The sequence below is a fragment of the Pinus tabuliformis genome, chromosome 9, assembly GCF_031772625.1.
Source record: "Pinus tabuliformis cultivar Carrire ecotype Pingquan chromosome 9, CPIR1, whole genome shotgun sequence".
NCBI lineage: Eukaryota > Viridiplantae > Streptophyta > Pinopsida > Pinales > Pinaceae > Pinus > Pinus tabuliformis.
Window position 1 is genome coordinate 1,621,165,315 of NC_142307.1, and position 16,925 is coordinate 1,621,182,239.

At 39.2% G+C, this 16,925-nt stretch overlaps 1 protein-coding gene across 2 annotated transcripts in view; it reads left to right on the forward strand.

The window, feature by feature from the left end:
* Positions 1-12,541, forward strand: part of LOC149155011 (ubiquitin family protein) — a 190,086-nt gene extending 177,545 nt beyond the window's left edge. For both annotated transcript variants that reach the window (XR_016263238.1, XM_089442756.1), the window contains one exon: positions 11,953-12,541. Coding sequence is in view for 1 of the 2 variants with exons in the window: in XM_089442756.1 (XP_089298882.1) it covers positions 11,953-12,046 (94 nt within the window). In the remaining variant the exon portion in view is untranslated. The remainder of the gene's footprint in view (positions 1-11,952) is intronic.
* Positions 12,542-16,925: the final 4,384 nt, after the last annotated feature.

Genomic DNA, 16,925 nt, shown 5'->3' on the forward strand with positions numbered 1-16,925 from the left:
CATGAGGCCACACTCTCAACGATGTATTCGGCCTTAGCGGTGCTCAAAGCAACCTCCTTTTGCTTCCTTCTCATCCAAGATATCGAAGCAGAACCCAAAGAGAACCAACACCCAGAAGTGCTCTTGTGATCCTCCACACTGCATGTCCAATCAACACTAGAATAACTATGCAGCCTCACAGCGCTAGCAGTGTATCTTAATCCATGAAAGATTGTGCCCTGAAGATATCTCAAAATATTCTTGGCACCAATCGAGTGAGGCTCAACTATATATGAGCTCAACATGCTCACTGCAAAACATATATCCGGACGAGTTCACCAAGAACATCAATGCTATTATGAGTTGACAAAAACTTAGAGGTATTTCCCAAATCAGGTCCGACAACACTACCGCATAACTTCTTAAAGTTAAGCTCCATCGAGGTAGTCACGGGCTTGCAGTTCACCATTCCAAATCCGGAATCCAACTCCCTCTTACTTTTGCAAATGAGAGGGTCTGTACCTGTCAGAAAGAGGTCGTCCTCAAAAGGTACCAGCATGAGAGTTCTATCATCCTTAACCTTAAAGCAAAGGTTTGGATCGGCTTCACTCCTAGTGAATCTTAGCTTTATTAGATCGCTGTCAATCCTCTCACACCAAGCTCGGGGCGCTTCCTTTAAATCATATAGAGCTTTCTTCCACCTGCATACATGATATTCTCGATCATGAATCTCAAACCCCTCGGGTTGTTCCACATCTGTGGTCTTGCTATTACATGAGGGGAATGGTCCCCTTGTAAGATTTCCTTCGGTACATCTCAGACACGTACCTTCATGCTCTTCTTTGAATTCAGGGATCCCTGTTACCATCTGTCTCACGTCGGGTAGGGCTTTACAATGAAGATGGGCAGACATTCGGTGCCATAAAAGAGATGTGTCACACGACATGGTCCCTATTGGACTTCGTGCAACTTCATACAAATTACCAACCCTGAACCCAAGAGTAAAAGCATCTTCAAAATTCCTTTTCCAAACACGTACCTTTCCATCGATGAATGCCACCTTGAAACCTTTGACTTCCATTGCCGAAATGGACACCAGGTTCTTCTTGAGATCAGGTACACAAAGAACTTTTTGTAAATGAATCGAGTTACTCTGATTCAATTGAAGAGTAACATTCCCTACACCCTTTACGGGATAGGTGGCATCATCTCCAAGGATAATCTCCAAGATTGTTTCCTTCTCTATCAGATTAGAGAGCGCTTCCTTGTTTCCGGTAAAGTGCCTTGAGGCACCACTATCAGTAAGCCAATTTCCCAACAAGTCTGGAGGAGAGGTACTGAAGAGGGCCAATATAAGATAATATTCCTTTTGCTTTTCTTTATATCTGGAGTTCCTTTCTTTCTTTTTCCTGTACCTGTCATTCCTTTGATCATGGAAGATGTCCTTGGAATGATTGTGATCATCATCATGTGATGTGTCCCTTCTATTTCGACACTCCCTCGCATAATGGCCAAACATATTTCAAGCAAGGCATCTCCCCTTCCTTCCACCCTTAGATCCAGACAGTTTAGGTAGGCCACCAGACGCTTGACAATGGAATCTCTGATAATCTTCCTCACTTCGATTTCATCACCGATGAAGCCGGTGCATTTGATGGAGGCTAAGGGATTTTACCCTTCACAAAGTTCAACATTGCTTTTCCAATGTCATATCCATAGACATTTTCCATCCGTGATAGTCAGACTTTCCACGGAGCTTGTCTTCAGCTGGGAAGAGGGACGGGGAACCCATTGAGCCTTTTCTCCTTTCCAACTATCTTCAGTGATTGCTCTCTCACTCTTGCTTGGGCTTTGTCTTCACCTCAGCTCTGATACCATATTAATTATAGGTATGTTCTATGCTTAGTGCAATTTACTTCAATTTTTCCATATTAGCTCAATATCAATTCCAGATTAGCAATCACATCAACATGATAGTAAAGTGTAAATAGAACATAAACATAAACATTAGAAAACAAGCCAAGACAAGAGGACACAAGATGTGGTGCTAGCCAGGGACAAACCCCAATGTGGGGAAACCCTTGATGAATTTTTCTTATATTCTTCAATAGTTCAGCAGAGAGAGAGATAGTACAAATACATAAATTTGAGATTTTATGACAGCAGTAGAAAGATCATCATTCCACTAATGATGACAGTTCTGACATGCAATCCTGAATTTCCATGATAGTCTTCAACCAATGATAGTACTGTAGCATGTTCCTTGACAGTGAAAAGCTGTTGATCTGATGAGGGCATCTGTGGCTGTACTAATCTTCCTTCACAATCTCCCAACCATCCAATAGAGCAGGTCTAAGAAATCCTTGCTATGATGCTATGGCCCATGACCTAGCACATAGCAACACAGAGGTAAATGTCCTTATAACATATATATAAACATCATCGATGCTTCTACAAGGTCTGAGATAAGTTTGAGTGCAAACTCCTTCACCACATAGGTTTACCTTATGACTGTGACTTCCACTTGCAAGCATTCCCATACCTGGAACAACCTTTATCATAGTGCTAACATCTACAGTCAATGAGCTGTCACCTACAACTATCTGACTATGCTTATTCTTGATGTGCTGAAGCTTCCATTGGCTGTGACTTAGCAACCCTTCTAGCTGTGGACTCTTGACAGTTCATAGGTCTTCCATTAGCCTGCGATCAGACCTCCTCATTGTTGCTGAGGCTTCTCCTTTCAATGAATAATGGTTTCTTCTAGGCCTGCGTTTAGCGCAGGTTTAGGACAGCGGATAGGAGCGTCTCCTTAGGCTTCCTTTCGCAACATATAAAACACTCATTGACTGCGTCCTAGGGCACCCTTAAGTGCTGCGGTTAGGAGCCTCCTCTAGCTGCTATGGATCTCCTTAGATAGCGTGTAAGGGTCATCCTTAACTGCGGATTAGATCACCCTTGAGGACTGCGGCTAGGGCAGCATAGAGACCTCTTGAGACTGCGGATTAGGGGACTACGTCTAGGGCTAGGACAACGGCCAGATCTTTGTGGCTAAGACTCTTCCTTACTGCGGCTAGGGTAAGGTTAGATCCCTTCCTTTAGGATTGCGTATGGGAGCCTTCTAGGACATTGGATATGGTCTCTTCTAGACCTGCGATTAGATCTCTCCTTGTTGCGTTATGGAAGCCTCCTTCACTGCGTTAAAGCCTCTCCTCCATGACAACGTTAAGGTCTAGGGCATCTCCTCTAGGGCAACGTATCCTCTTTAGATCTCTCCTACCACCAAAACCCAAAGACAAGTGGAGAGAGATCACAAGAGATGAGTGACCAAATGACTTGAAGGCCACCTCTATTTATGGTGCAACGTTGAGGTCAAGTGGGGGTAATCTGGTTGCTGGCCGACCTTGACGAATTGTCACATAACACAAATAAATTCATATCTCCATGAATACATGGCAGAATCAGATGATCTTTAGATCAATCCTACACCTCTCGACGAGAGGAATTCAAGAAAAATATCAACTACCATAAATAAGATGACCCACATGGAGTTTGGCCCTAGTTGCCAATTTTAACAAAATCATTACTTTTCAATGTTGCTCCAAAGCTCCAAATGCTCAATGAGGTACGAAGCAAATGGGAGGGGTGGTCTTTTGGTAGAGTTTAGGTTGCTTGGAATTAGGTTTTAGGTAATTTTTTTAAACTGACTTTTTCATGTATAGAATGTCATGTGGGGTCCTAGACAGTTTTAAAAACTGACCAACATGAATCGGAAGCTAGTCAAATCGGTTGGTTCATTAGGCAATCGGGTCAAACCAGGCAAAAAACCCGGTTAAAGGACCGACTTCACTAAAAAATCACAAAAAATGGACCAAACTGGCCCGTTTATGGTCAAACCAGCCTGTTGCATAAGAAACTGGCCGGTTTATTGCTAGGCCAGCTACGGGCCCCACAAAATGCAATTTTGTGAGTTTTGAAGTTGTTTTGAGGGAAATTTGGGGTTGTTTTCCTCCAAAAACAACCCATCCAAGAAAAGCATGCCTACCCTCTCATTTGCTTGACACTTCTCAATCCTAGCAATGTTGGCAATTAATGGTAATGATAAATTCTTAAAGTAAAAGGATGAAATGGAATTTTTAACATTACCATGAAATGACTCAGGATGTTTGAGAGTGGTTTCAACTTTCAATCTCAATTGATTTCATATGGAGAAAATAGAATTTTAGATTTCACTCAAAATTGAGCAGACTTAATGGTTTTCAGGATTTCATGGTTTGGAGGATTGCAATGTTTCCATTTGATTCTATCATGCGTGAGGGTATGAGATTGGCATTTGATCAAGAGCATGAAACCCTTTAAGAACCTTGATGTTGGTGGCATTGATTGTTGAATTCCTCTACCATGGCGTAACAAGAATGTACCCTTCACTCAAAGGAAAACAACTAGTTAGGCATGCTAATATTTTTCTACCACATTATAAGGTTGAGGAGATGAACCCTTCACTCAAACCAAAATCATTGGTTAGGCATGTTAAACTTTTTCAATTTCGATCATGTTATAAGGTTGAGCAATCCAAATCTAAAGACTTTGAGCTAGATGATGTTGATGTATCTCTTGTTGATGATCCCATTTCTAGTAGCGCTGAATCAATGATGAGTTTCATGAGTGACCATGTTGATTAGTGATTTGTAGTTTTGATGTCTATTTTTGCTACTACTACTATTACTAAAGTTGTAGAGGAGTTTTAGGAGTCCTCAAACTCTGAGCCATATTATTTATGTAGCTCATGTTGATGATCCCTTGTCTAGTAGTGGTGATGAGTTTGATCATGATGAGTGATCATGTTGTTGATTACTGATATGTAGACTATGAAAATTCTTGAACCAAAATCCCTACTGCAACAACATATGATATTACTCCTATTTGTTAAATTCCTGTAAACAAATTACTTGCAGTTTCCTATGGAAAATATTGTAATACATACACTGCAGCCCTCACTTAATTAAATATTATATAGAAACAAGAGACTGACCAAGAAAGAAAATACAACACAATAGACATCGTTATTTTTGGACAAATGTCCCTGGAAAAACCAAATGCGGGAAAATCGGTGCAACAGATATGAGGGTTTATTATTATTAAGTAGTAGCAAATTTTGAATAAATCTCTAAATACCTCTCGGGTTATTCAGTTACAGAGAGAGAAATACTAGTAGAAAGATTTGTGAGATTACCTCACACAATCACTAAGAAAATCCCGACTAATCCGGACACTGGATGAAGTGCCTTTGGCAGGCCCTACGCTGCCTCTGCGCAGTCCTCACGCAGTCCCTGTGTCAACCTCTCTAGACACCACGTCACCCAGTTTGCTGCCCAAAGTCCCTGCTCTTAGCCTCCTAGTCTCACATCTCAGCTCTCGGCTTCTGAAATTGACTCTGCCCAACAAAATATTGGACTCTCTGTCACCCTCTGCGCTACCTCTACGTGGCCCTTCATGGCCTTGCGTGAGAGCTACTAGATCACTCTCTGCCTCTCTCTGTTGATGATTCTCTGACTGAGAAAATCTCTCTTTTCGGATGCTATCCCTACCCCTCAACTGCAAGAAATCTCCTCGATCAGAGCTTCCTCCTGAGAACTTATCACTTCAGAAATTCGATATCTTGATCTCTCGGTGTGTCTCCAAGTGCCCATCAAGCTTCCTCTTATAATCCTCTTGTTGATCAATCAACGACCTAGATTAGATTCTAATCAATGGCTAGGATCATATTGACTTGATCTCCGCCTTCTTCTCGAAGTTTCACCCATAGTTTATATTAATACCCTTTAATTATTTTAATTTCCTAATTTTAGACTTAAGGTCCCATTAAAAAAATTAAGTATTTTAATAAAACTCTCTAGGTGGAATTCCTAAAATGATTTTTGGGTATTGGAGAATGCATGTTTCTAAGCCTACCTGCAAAATTTGGGACTTAGAGCACATCCGATGCTACCAGAAATCAACACTCTCTCTTAGGGAGGAATGTGCTCTAGCAATGCCTCCCACTGAAGCATCACCCTGACTTCATAACATCGTCCTCTACGTTGCTGATGTTTGACATGCTGTCCACCAACTACTACGCTGCTGCTGTAACTATATTATCGCTGACACTGCCACTGTCAACACTGCATCCGTACTACAACTCCCTCTCAAGTGTTGCATCTGTGCTACTGCTAGCACTGCCATTGCCAATTGCCATTGCACTGCAAATTGTTGTTGCTACTCCATCAACAATGGAAAAACATCCCAAATTACTGAACTAACTGTGTTCAATATGATACCACGTGAATGCTGCTAGTCTTTGCGCTGACCCTCTAAATCTACTGCGCTGCTGCTGACCTCTGCTTTGTGCCATCTGCATTGCTGCCAACTCTGCTCTGCGCTGTTCAATCTCTGGCGCTCCTAGCCACTGCAACTGTCTCCCCGACACTCCTCGGCACCATCTGACACTAATCCGTCCTGCTACATTTGATCTGGGCTCCCTTAGCAAGGAATTGATCCAAGAGGTGGGATCCTCAAGGATCTTGCCCATTTGTAGCTCTTTTGAACTACAACTCCAAATTAGCCAACCTCCTTGCTGGAGGTATCTCGACTATCATGGAAAACTCCTCTTCCTCAATCTTCGCGGGCGCAACCTTCGGATATTGTTTCTCATCCTTGTCCTTTTTCTTGAGAGGACACTGTGTAGCGTAGTGACCCATCTCACCACACCTGAAACACTTGATCTTCGAGACATCCTTCTTACTTCTCCACTGCTCCTACTGTCCCTTCGATGCGAGGGCTGCATTCTCCTCCTCCTACTTGGGCTTCGACCCACTGTAGCTGCTTCCGTGAAGTTTAAGCTTGACTAAATCTCTCCTCAACTCCTCTTGTTTTAGATCTGCCCACATCTCATCCCAATTCGGCAAAGCTGCTCTGCCCAGGATACTCTAGACAAAGGCTTGCCAGTCATCTGAGACAGAATTGAGGGCCAATCTTACCAACTCTGAATCTTGAGGTGTATGCCCCACAACTGACAATTCATCATGGGTCTCCTGAAGTTTCGTGAGGAATGGATCCACACGCTCCCCTTTCTGCATCTGAGCAGATCTTAGTTTCTACTCAAGTTACATCTTCCATTGCTCGGAAGATCCCTGATATAACGTAGACAAAGTGTCCCGCATCTCCTTAGCAGTCCATCTGCTAGTGATGTGATAGACCACATGATCCTTCACTCCGTCGAGGAGCATTCTTTTTTCCTTTGCCATCTCGGCCATGTATTTCTTCAACGGATCTGCATTTGCAGGCACAACCACATGCTGTCGACATATGTCTTGAGGGCATGCTCATCTAGAAGGAATGACATTCTTGCCATCCAGATGACATAGTTGGATGCCCCATCCAACCTGTCCTGATCCCTCAAGCCACTGGTTTCCATTTCTGCCACAAATGTCGAAAGTCTCCTCTCTCCTTCGCGTTGTTGTTGGGCTAGCCTACACATTCCCTGATGGAGTTAGTAAAATCACTGCCCCTTGCTGCTGCTCAGCTCTAGAGAATTCGAATTCCTTGGCTAGGAATTCTTTGAGGAAGAAATTCCCGCAACCGTGCTCCTCCTCTTCCTTATGATGATTGTCTACCCAGCAAACTGCCTGCAGAAAAATCTGCATCCCACTAGCTATCCTCACGTTGAGATTTCAGCGCTTCTCCCTCTGCCCCTATAAAAACTCGATCTGGAAGCCCTTCTCTCCGTCGACTCACTCGGAGAGACACTGCCTCGAAATTTCAGCCCTTCGGCTAAGAACTGCGCAAACCCTCTAGGGTTTCGAATTGCTGCCTCCTGCAGCTTTTTGATCTCCCTCTTCTGCTTAGCACTGGGTTCTCTGGCACTACTCTTCTTGTTCCACTTGCAGCTTTGATACCATGTGAAAATTCCTGAACCAGAATCTCTACTATAGCAACTGATGATATTACTCCTATTTGCTAAATTCCTTTAAACAAATTATTTGTAGTTTCCTATGGCAAATATCATAATACATACACTGCAACCTTCACTTAATTAAATATTAAATATTATGCAGAAACAAGACACTAAGCAAGAAATAAAATACAACACAATAGACACTGTTATTTTTGGACAAATGTCCACAGAAAAACCCAATGCGGGAAAACCGGTGCAACAGATCTGACGGTTTATTATTATTAAGTAGTAGCAAATTTTGAATACATCTCTGAATACCTCTCAGGTTATTCAGTTACAGAGAGAGAAATACTAGTAGAAAGATTTGTGAGATTACCTCACACAATCACTAAGAAAATCCCGGTTGATTTAGATACTGGATGAAGTAGCTTTGGCAGGCCCTACACTGCCTCTGTGCAGTCCTCACGCAATCCCTACTTCAATCTCTCTAGGCACCGTGTCACCCAGTCTGCTAATCGATTCGCTGCCCAGAGTCTTTGCTCTTAGCCTCCCAGTCTCACATCCTGACTTCCGGCTTTTGAAATTGACTTTGCCTAGCAAAATCTCGGACTCCCTCTCACCCTCTCCATTGCCTCTGCGTGGCCCTTCGTGGCCCTGTGTTAGCCTTTGTGTGAGAACTCTTGGATCACTCTCTACCTCTCTTTGCTGATGATTCCCCAACTGAGAAAATCTCTCTCTCTCTCCAGATGCTTATCCTTGCCTCTCCACTGCAAGAAATCTCCTTGATTAGAACTTCCTCCTGAGAACTTCTCACTTCAGAAATTCGATCTCTTGATCTCTTGGTGTGTTCTCCAAGTGCCCATCAAGCTTCCTCTTATAATTCTCTCGTTGATCAATCAACGACCCAGATTAGATTCTAATCAATGGCTAGGATCATATTGACTTGATCTCCGCCTTCTTCTAGAAGTTTCACCCACAGTTTATATTAATACACTTAGGGTCCCATTAAAATAATTAATTATTTTAGTAAAACTTTCTCCGGGTGGAATTTCCCAAAACAATTTCTGGGTATTGGAGAATGCATGTGTCTAAGCCTCCCTGCAAAATTTGAGAATTAGAGCACATCCGGTGCTACTAGAAAACAACAGACTTGTAGTAGGTCAGTGGCCCCATAGCTTAGAGCATTGTTTTCGGACTCTAGAGGCCATTTAGAGCCTCATTGATTATGTATTTTGTTGTTGATATGTATTGCACTCGGTGCCATTTGGATATATTCACTTTTACATGGTATATAGATGAAAAAATCTTGCATATTTTGTCTCTATTGGTTTGGAATCATGGTTTTAAATCTTAAAAATAGTTTTTTTTTTTTTTTAAGCTAATTATTTAATGTATTTTTTTAAAGACCGGTTCATTGAGATCTAACCAGTCCTGGTTTGACTGGTTCTTGTTTGAAACCTGGTTTATTAGGTGGACCGGTCCGGTCACTGGTTCCGGTTTTTAAAACTATGGTCCTAGACCAACTCTCTTGAGTAGATATAGACTCAACTGGATTGGGTTATTTTGGTATTGTACTGGCCAAGTCATTCCTGGTGTCGGCTTGTTTGGTACCAAGCCAGTCCCCTGAAATGAGCAAAGGGATGAGTTGACTCGGTTAGGGATCAACTTGGTCAACTTGGCTGAGCCTGAGTCCACATGGACTGATTTTTAAAACGTTAATTGTAATTTATCAAAGATGATTTGACAATTTTCTCAAGAGAAAGGAATGCACATTTTCACCAACTTCAGAAGCTTTGTGAAGGAATTGTGAAGAAGATTTGAGGGACTTGGTTGAAGATCTAGCTGGAGTCAAGAAGTCAAGGGCATTCCAATTTGAGGCTTATCATCTTTTTTTTTTTGTATTTCATGGGTGGATTTGATTGCTGAAGTTACTCTTCCAAAACTGTTCTAATAATCTCTGAAGTGGGCAATTCTGCTCCAATAAGAAGAGACAAGCTGTAATAATCTTTGAAGAAGGGCAATTCTGCTCCAATAAGAAGAGATAAGGCTGAGGTGTAACTCTCCTTAGTAGTTTTGTTTTATTTATTTATTATAACTCCTTATTTTATAAATAACCTCCTTATTACTTGCTGTTATCATTATTTAGTAAATATATATTGCTGCTTTCATTTCTGCATATTGAAGGGCTGTTGCTATCTTCTCTTGTTTATGGTTGCACGTTATCTATTGGCTGATAGGTAGTTTTTGTTAGGTGGCCTTTGGAAGGGCCCTTATTTTAATTTCTAAATATTAAAAGAAATCCACGTGGCTGGTTGGAGCATGTTATTGTGCTGAGAGGTGCTTTCTATGGTACAGTATAAGGAGTTGTGTAATTCCATCTGTGTTCAATGTTGAGTTGACATGTGGCACTTTAAAAAATAATAAAATATTAAGTAAATAAAAAATATACAATTCTAGCCTTAATCTAGAGCTATATGTATATTTTTCCTTAGTTTTAATAAAGAAATTATGAAACATTACTACATCTTGCCCTTTAAAGATCATAAAAGCATAGATCCACAAAAGAAACATGAATGATGTATGGATCTCAAAGGTTATTCTTTTTATTTTTATTAAAGAAGCTGCACAAATTTAATCCCAATGGTCATCTGATTTCTCTGAATGTCTTGATGGATAATGACAAATTATGCCAAGATTAGAGATATTTGCAGCTTGGTTTCCTTTATAACAATGTAGATTCATCTTAACTACGTATCTGTCATGTGCCGAGAGGGATCAAATCCTTTGAGGTGCCAGCCTTTTTATATTGCAAGAACTTGATGAAAGGTTTGCACCTCGAGGGATTTGATCCCTCTTGGCGCATGATAGATTTGGAGTTAAATTTTATTTGTGTTTGTTAATAGCACAAATATGCCCTCTTTCATTCTTTTTGAACCCTCTAAATCATTGATCTTGATTTCATAGCTCAACAAAGAAGACATTGGTCTATTCTTTCACCCATTTTATCTGAAAGAAATATAAAAAAATAACCTTTTCTAGGGCTTCTCCCTTCGGGCCAGAAAAGAAATGGCTTAAAGTTGAAAGAAGTACTGCTTTGGTATCATTGATCTCTCAGTGCTGCTAAGGTTGCACTTTGTTAAGGGACTGTATAATATTTAAGTGTATGTTTAGGAGGTAACAAATAGGAAATTCTTGTGCCACAATTCAATCCATTATGATCGTCACATCTTTGATGGAAGAAGAACTCTCGCTTGTGGGCTACTTTCATATTGTTATGCTGTTGAATATTCATTAAATATTGAGTATTTTTTATAGGCTTTTAAAGACAAAGCATTTAAGGATGAAGGTATTTGTTGTATGCTAATAGCATGTTAAACGGTGAGCGTACACCCACATTGGTAGGGCATGCCTTCTCTTTGGGCATTTACCATTACAACCTCCTCTCCCTCTTTCCTCGGGTGAGCTGATTTGGAGAATGCCCTGGTTTACAATGACTGTTATGAGTGAAATTATAAGTGGGTGAACCATGTTGATTAAGAATTTGTGAGTGTAGGTGCAGATCTCCCAATCCAAGGTGAGAATGTGTTTCAGCTAACAAGCAGGAAATTATGTTTGAGCTCTGAGCTTCGGTTGCTGAAAATGAAGAAAATAGGATCAAGTTGAAACTCTCAAATGAGTAAACGAATTGATAGAGCAATCACTTCTGATAGTTTCATGAGCATCCATGTAGATATTGGGTTAGCAATAAAATTTTAATTTGGTAGAATATAAGAAAATATTTAGAGACAAAGAGAAAGGTAAGTTCATTACTCGTTGGAAGAAAAAGTAAACATTTTAGAAGCTGAAACTGAATATACAATGCTTATTCAAAGGGCATGCCAATTGCCTGGTCCAAACTAGGGTATTTCTATGTATATAATATGATAGTAATTAGTTTAATCTAGTATACATGTGAATTTTGGACACAGATTTATATGTTTTGCATATGTGCACAAACCTCTTCTGATATGAGCTTCTTTATTGCCATTGCCCTTTTGCAGTGCATATTCCATCTTTAATGATGGTTTCAGGGAGCTACCTGGGACATTGAATGCAGAACGTTTGGACAGAGACATCAGGGCGGGACAGTTATAATCTTGATCTTGGCTGAATCTTTACCATTTACAACTGCTGTATTCTGTATATCAGTTCTTTAGTATTTGTCAGCAGTGATTTCCCTAATTTAACTACTTGCTCGGATCCTGGAAGTATACCATCAGTTCCATTCATTTGTTTTAATGTATCTAGTTGTCTTATATGCAAAATTTGCTCAGCAAGCATCAATGTGGCATTGAAGGAGGATAGTATTAATGTGGAACGAAAATCCGTCATCAATAGCCATGGGAAAACATCCACTGTTTATTAGCATAGTTTACTTTTAGAGGTTCTCGGATTTATCGTGTAGTGTGTTGATGTTCTTATAAATAAATATTTGTGTGTTGCTGTCCAGAGTCGAAGGCAGTTATCTATGCCATCTTGCCAAACCAATTTGTAAGAGTCCTTCAATTTTAATGGTCATATTGTACTGCTAACCATCTATACAAAGATAATGTAACATGTTCTATGGTACAAATGCATTCAACTTATTCATGCTGTTTTTGACACTTTTATTTGAGAGCTGAGATGTGGTGTGACTATAACATGTTGTATAACGTGGTGGTAAATGTTTCAAGAATATGAATTGCAGAATTATAAGTGTGTCTCCCATGGAATGGGTGTTTTGGGACTGAAAAACTCACCTGCTTATTGCCATAAATTTCTGTTTTGTCCACAGTTAAGGTTCAGTGAGTTTTTGGTGTTCCAAACATTTTCTTTCGAGTTGCAAGAATCTAAGCATAACCCAGTATTTTGTTAATTTTCATTTCATAGTTGGACTCCTTTTGGATTTGCACATTTGGTTTTCTTCTTTGAGAATCTATATAAAATAATAGAAGAGTCACAAGCAAAGAGTCACGCCCCTCGTCCTAGAGATATGAACACAAATTTTATTAATTGTAAGGATTTAAACTCTGGTCGTAATGGGAGATGATTTTAAGCTATAATCTTTAGTATTCATTTCATTATTGTCTTATCATCCATAATGTTTAATGCCTTTACTGATATTTTCATTTCTTCAACAGTAATTTTTAACTAACTACATTTTAAAATTATCCAGTGACCAGATTAGTTTGCTCATGCTTGAGAGTAGTAGCTGTACTATATATAGTTGTTACACTATTTATAGACGTCGTTAGCTTCAACTTATTCACTGACTGTAAAGTTTGTTCTCATAGCTGTACTATATATAGTAGTTACACTATTTATAGACGTCGTTAGCTTCAACTTATTCACTGAGTATAAAGTTTGTTCTCATATAATTAATAATGGTTTTAGGTCTATATAGATGGTAAGAGCTATTCTAGAATCTAACTCAATAAAGAGTGGTGAAAAGTGAGTGGAGAGGACAAGGAGAGTTTTTTTTTTTTTTTAATTCTTTGTTTCATTTCATTGCTTTATATTTCCATTATTCAAAGAACTTCCAGAGCTATTCTGAAAAGGTATTTAGGTGCGATCTAATTGATAATTATTATAATCATAAGCAAGCATATTCTTGAAACGCGGAGTATCCCGCCCTTTGGAAGTGGAAGTATTAGATATCTTAAATTTGTGTGAATATCAGAGTTCACAGTTACAAGGTATAATTCTTTAGCAGTTCAATTTATTTTACTAACTGAGCTTTGTTGATTCATTATTTATGGCATATTTTATGTAAATTTAACTGGCAAGTTGGATGGTATTTTGCATTTTGGAAATTTAAGATATGTAAAATGTTACTGAAAAGATGATGCAAGAGCATCCTGGGTTTTTGGCAACCTGCAAACACACAAAAATAGTGCCAATTTTTGTTTTTGTTTTATTTAGTGTTATTATTATTCTTATTTTTAATTTGCTTTTTATCAACAAAAAGGGTCTAATATTTTGATTAGTGCATTCTCATATCTTGGAGCCAACATGCACAAATTCCTTGATTTATGTAGTAACAAGGGTTTAGTATTTTGACCACCGTTCAATCAATACTTATTGCAATAACAAGGGTTTAATATTTTGACTACTGTGCAATCAATATTTGTGGAGTGAGTATTGAATTTGTATGTTATAGATGGTATCTTCCTCTAAATTTCATCAACATCTTACGTAAAGTGTGACGGAAAACTTGGGAGTGTATTCCAAGCGCTCATATTTTTGCAAGTTGTCTTGACAAGTCATGGAGCTTGAGTATTTGGAAGTCAAGAGTGATTATTGTATATGAAAATATGGTATTAATTAAATAAAGTGATGGAAAACTTGGGAGTGTATTCCAAGGGCTCATATTTTTGCAAGTTGTCTTGACAAGTCACGGAGCTTGAGTATTTGGAAGTCAAGAGTGATCATTGTATATGAAAATATGGTATTAATTAAATAAATATTTGGGTTATTCCAAGAAATAGAACGATTTGGCAATTGAAAAATGATCATAGTTTAAATATTTGAGAGTTTGACATAATGACGACTTTCGACTTTCCATGGTTTGTGTTTTTTTGTGGTTGTAAGATACTCTCTTGGGGTACCTCAAATTCTTCCCTTAAAATTTCTAAGTTTTCAATGGCACATTTAGTCAAACAGTTTGAAGAGGTTTAGTTGTAGGTGATTTTCCTGAGTTTATTTGAAGGAACAAACATCATATCAACTAAACACTCATGAGAAGCTTCAGTCCAACAACATATTTTTTATTAAAACTCGGAAAATGCATAGAGTACACCAATAGTGATAAACACAAAGATATTCTTTAATCTGCGAGCTGATATATTTTTATAAAATGATAACAACAATAATATGAAGAACCTGGTTTATATAATCAATATGTGAGGACTTCTCCCATAGGTACAATGAGTAGTTTGGTTTCACTATGCACATAACACGTTCCCTTGACAACCCACGAACAAAGGTATCAACAACAACAAAACTCAATGACACGCATAGGTCTGATATGGCTGGTAACTCGACCCCTTTTAGTCTACTACAACTCACTGAAATGTTGCCTTTACTCTGATAACAAATGTCTTTCCCGCGTGTGCTTTAGCGAGTCAATCAATGCAAGCCAACATGCTTCCTTCCAACCCAAAACTCGACCAACTTGGAGAGTAAACCCACAAACAACAATGGAAGTCACCCTCAGTTGGAAACAAAAGGAAAACTTGACCCAACACCATGATAGTATCATGCTCCAATAATGAGAGATTCAACTCACTATGCAAAAATATTAGCGACGAAACTTCAGGACAACTCAACCTCTTCAAATGGGGCTCGACTAACAAGATGAAACACAAAATTTAGCCTCTAGCAATGGAAAATGACCCTTGAATTCATGGCAACATTTGTCTCTTTTAGAATGTGCTTTCAACTTGTAAAAGAGAATGATAAACTCAATTTTAGAAGATAAAATCAACTGATAACACATTTTACCTCCATTATTTTCTACAAATTTTCTTCTTACTGGTAGCACAATGGCGAAATTTGGATGATTCCGTTCGTGATTCTGCTCTAAACCAACCAGGGTGTATAGTTTCAACATCGAAGCTAGCAATGATGACTAGGGTTTTTCATACCCTAAACTCTTTTCCAAAAGCTCTCCAAAAATCCATTTTTTCTCAAATGAAAAATGATAGAATGAAGAGAGACTCTTCATTTTTCCCCTTTTATAACTTAGTGGTCACTTTTGCTAATGAAGAGAGACTTTTCACTTTTCGCCTTTCATAATTTAGTAACCACATTTTCCGCCATTTAACCTTTTTAATTTTACAATAATTTTAAGAATTTTGCATCTTGTAAATTGAAGGTGACTTTTCATTAGGTTAGGATATGACCCATTTTTCACCCCTTTAACATTCATAATGTTTTTCTTAGGCGAATCACGTTACATTAATTAAAATTTTCCTAGTATTAGCCTACAAGAACTTTATTAGGCTAGCGAAACCTCGTCTTATTCCTCTTAAGCGGTTGGGGACATTATAGTCCTCCCTGCCCAAGATTGTTTGCTTTTAAGCAAACTTAAGCTGTAGAGGTTTGAGCACTTGCTCACCCTCCCAAGTGGCACCTCAACAGGGAAATCCTTCCACTTCACTACGTATTCCTTCATGGTTCTATTTCTCAACTTCTGCTCCTTTGTCCCCAGAATCTCCTCCGGAACTAGAATTAGTTCTCCTTCCTCGTCCAAGGGTGGGAGCTTAGTAGAAGTGACTACATGCTGCCCCAAGGCCTTTTTGAGGCACAAAACATGAAAAACATTGTGAATTTTACATCCTTAAGGAAGCTCAAGCTCATAGGCCACTTCTCCGACTCATTTCATGATTCTACATGGCCCATAGAACCCGAGTTTCAGTTTTTATTCCCCCTTTGTTTTGAGTGATGACTGCCTGTGTGGTGGAGGACAAAGATATACCGTGTTGCCAACTTAAAAGCTTCGCTTGATCCCGTGCTTATTTGCATATACTTTTCGCTGCTTCTAAGCCATTTGTAAGTTGTCTTTGAGGACTTGTAGGATATCTTGGCTCTCTTTAATCCAATCTTTAACCAAACGGGCATGACTATCCCCAAATACACAATCTGCAAATGTTGGGGCATCATAGCCATATAGTGCTTTGAAGGGTGTCATACTAATAGACATGTGGAAAGTGGTGTTGTAGCAATACTCCCACAGATGCAACCACTTTACACATGCCTTATGTTAGCTAGATACATAGTTTCTAAGATAGCCCTCCAGCGTATTAACTATCTTAGTCTGGTCGTTAGTTTATGGTTGGTAACTAGTACTTGGTGTTAGTGTTGAATTTCCACGATCTTGGGTCTAGGTTAGAATCTTAAAATCTCTGATGCTACCAAACCAAGAATATCAACAAGAAGTACCTTGCACAACGGAAAATATAAAGTAATAAATCACATATGCACAAGTATACAC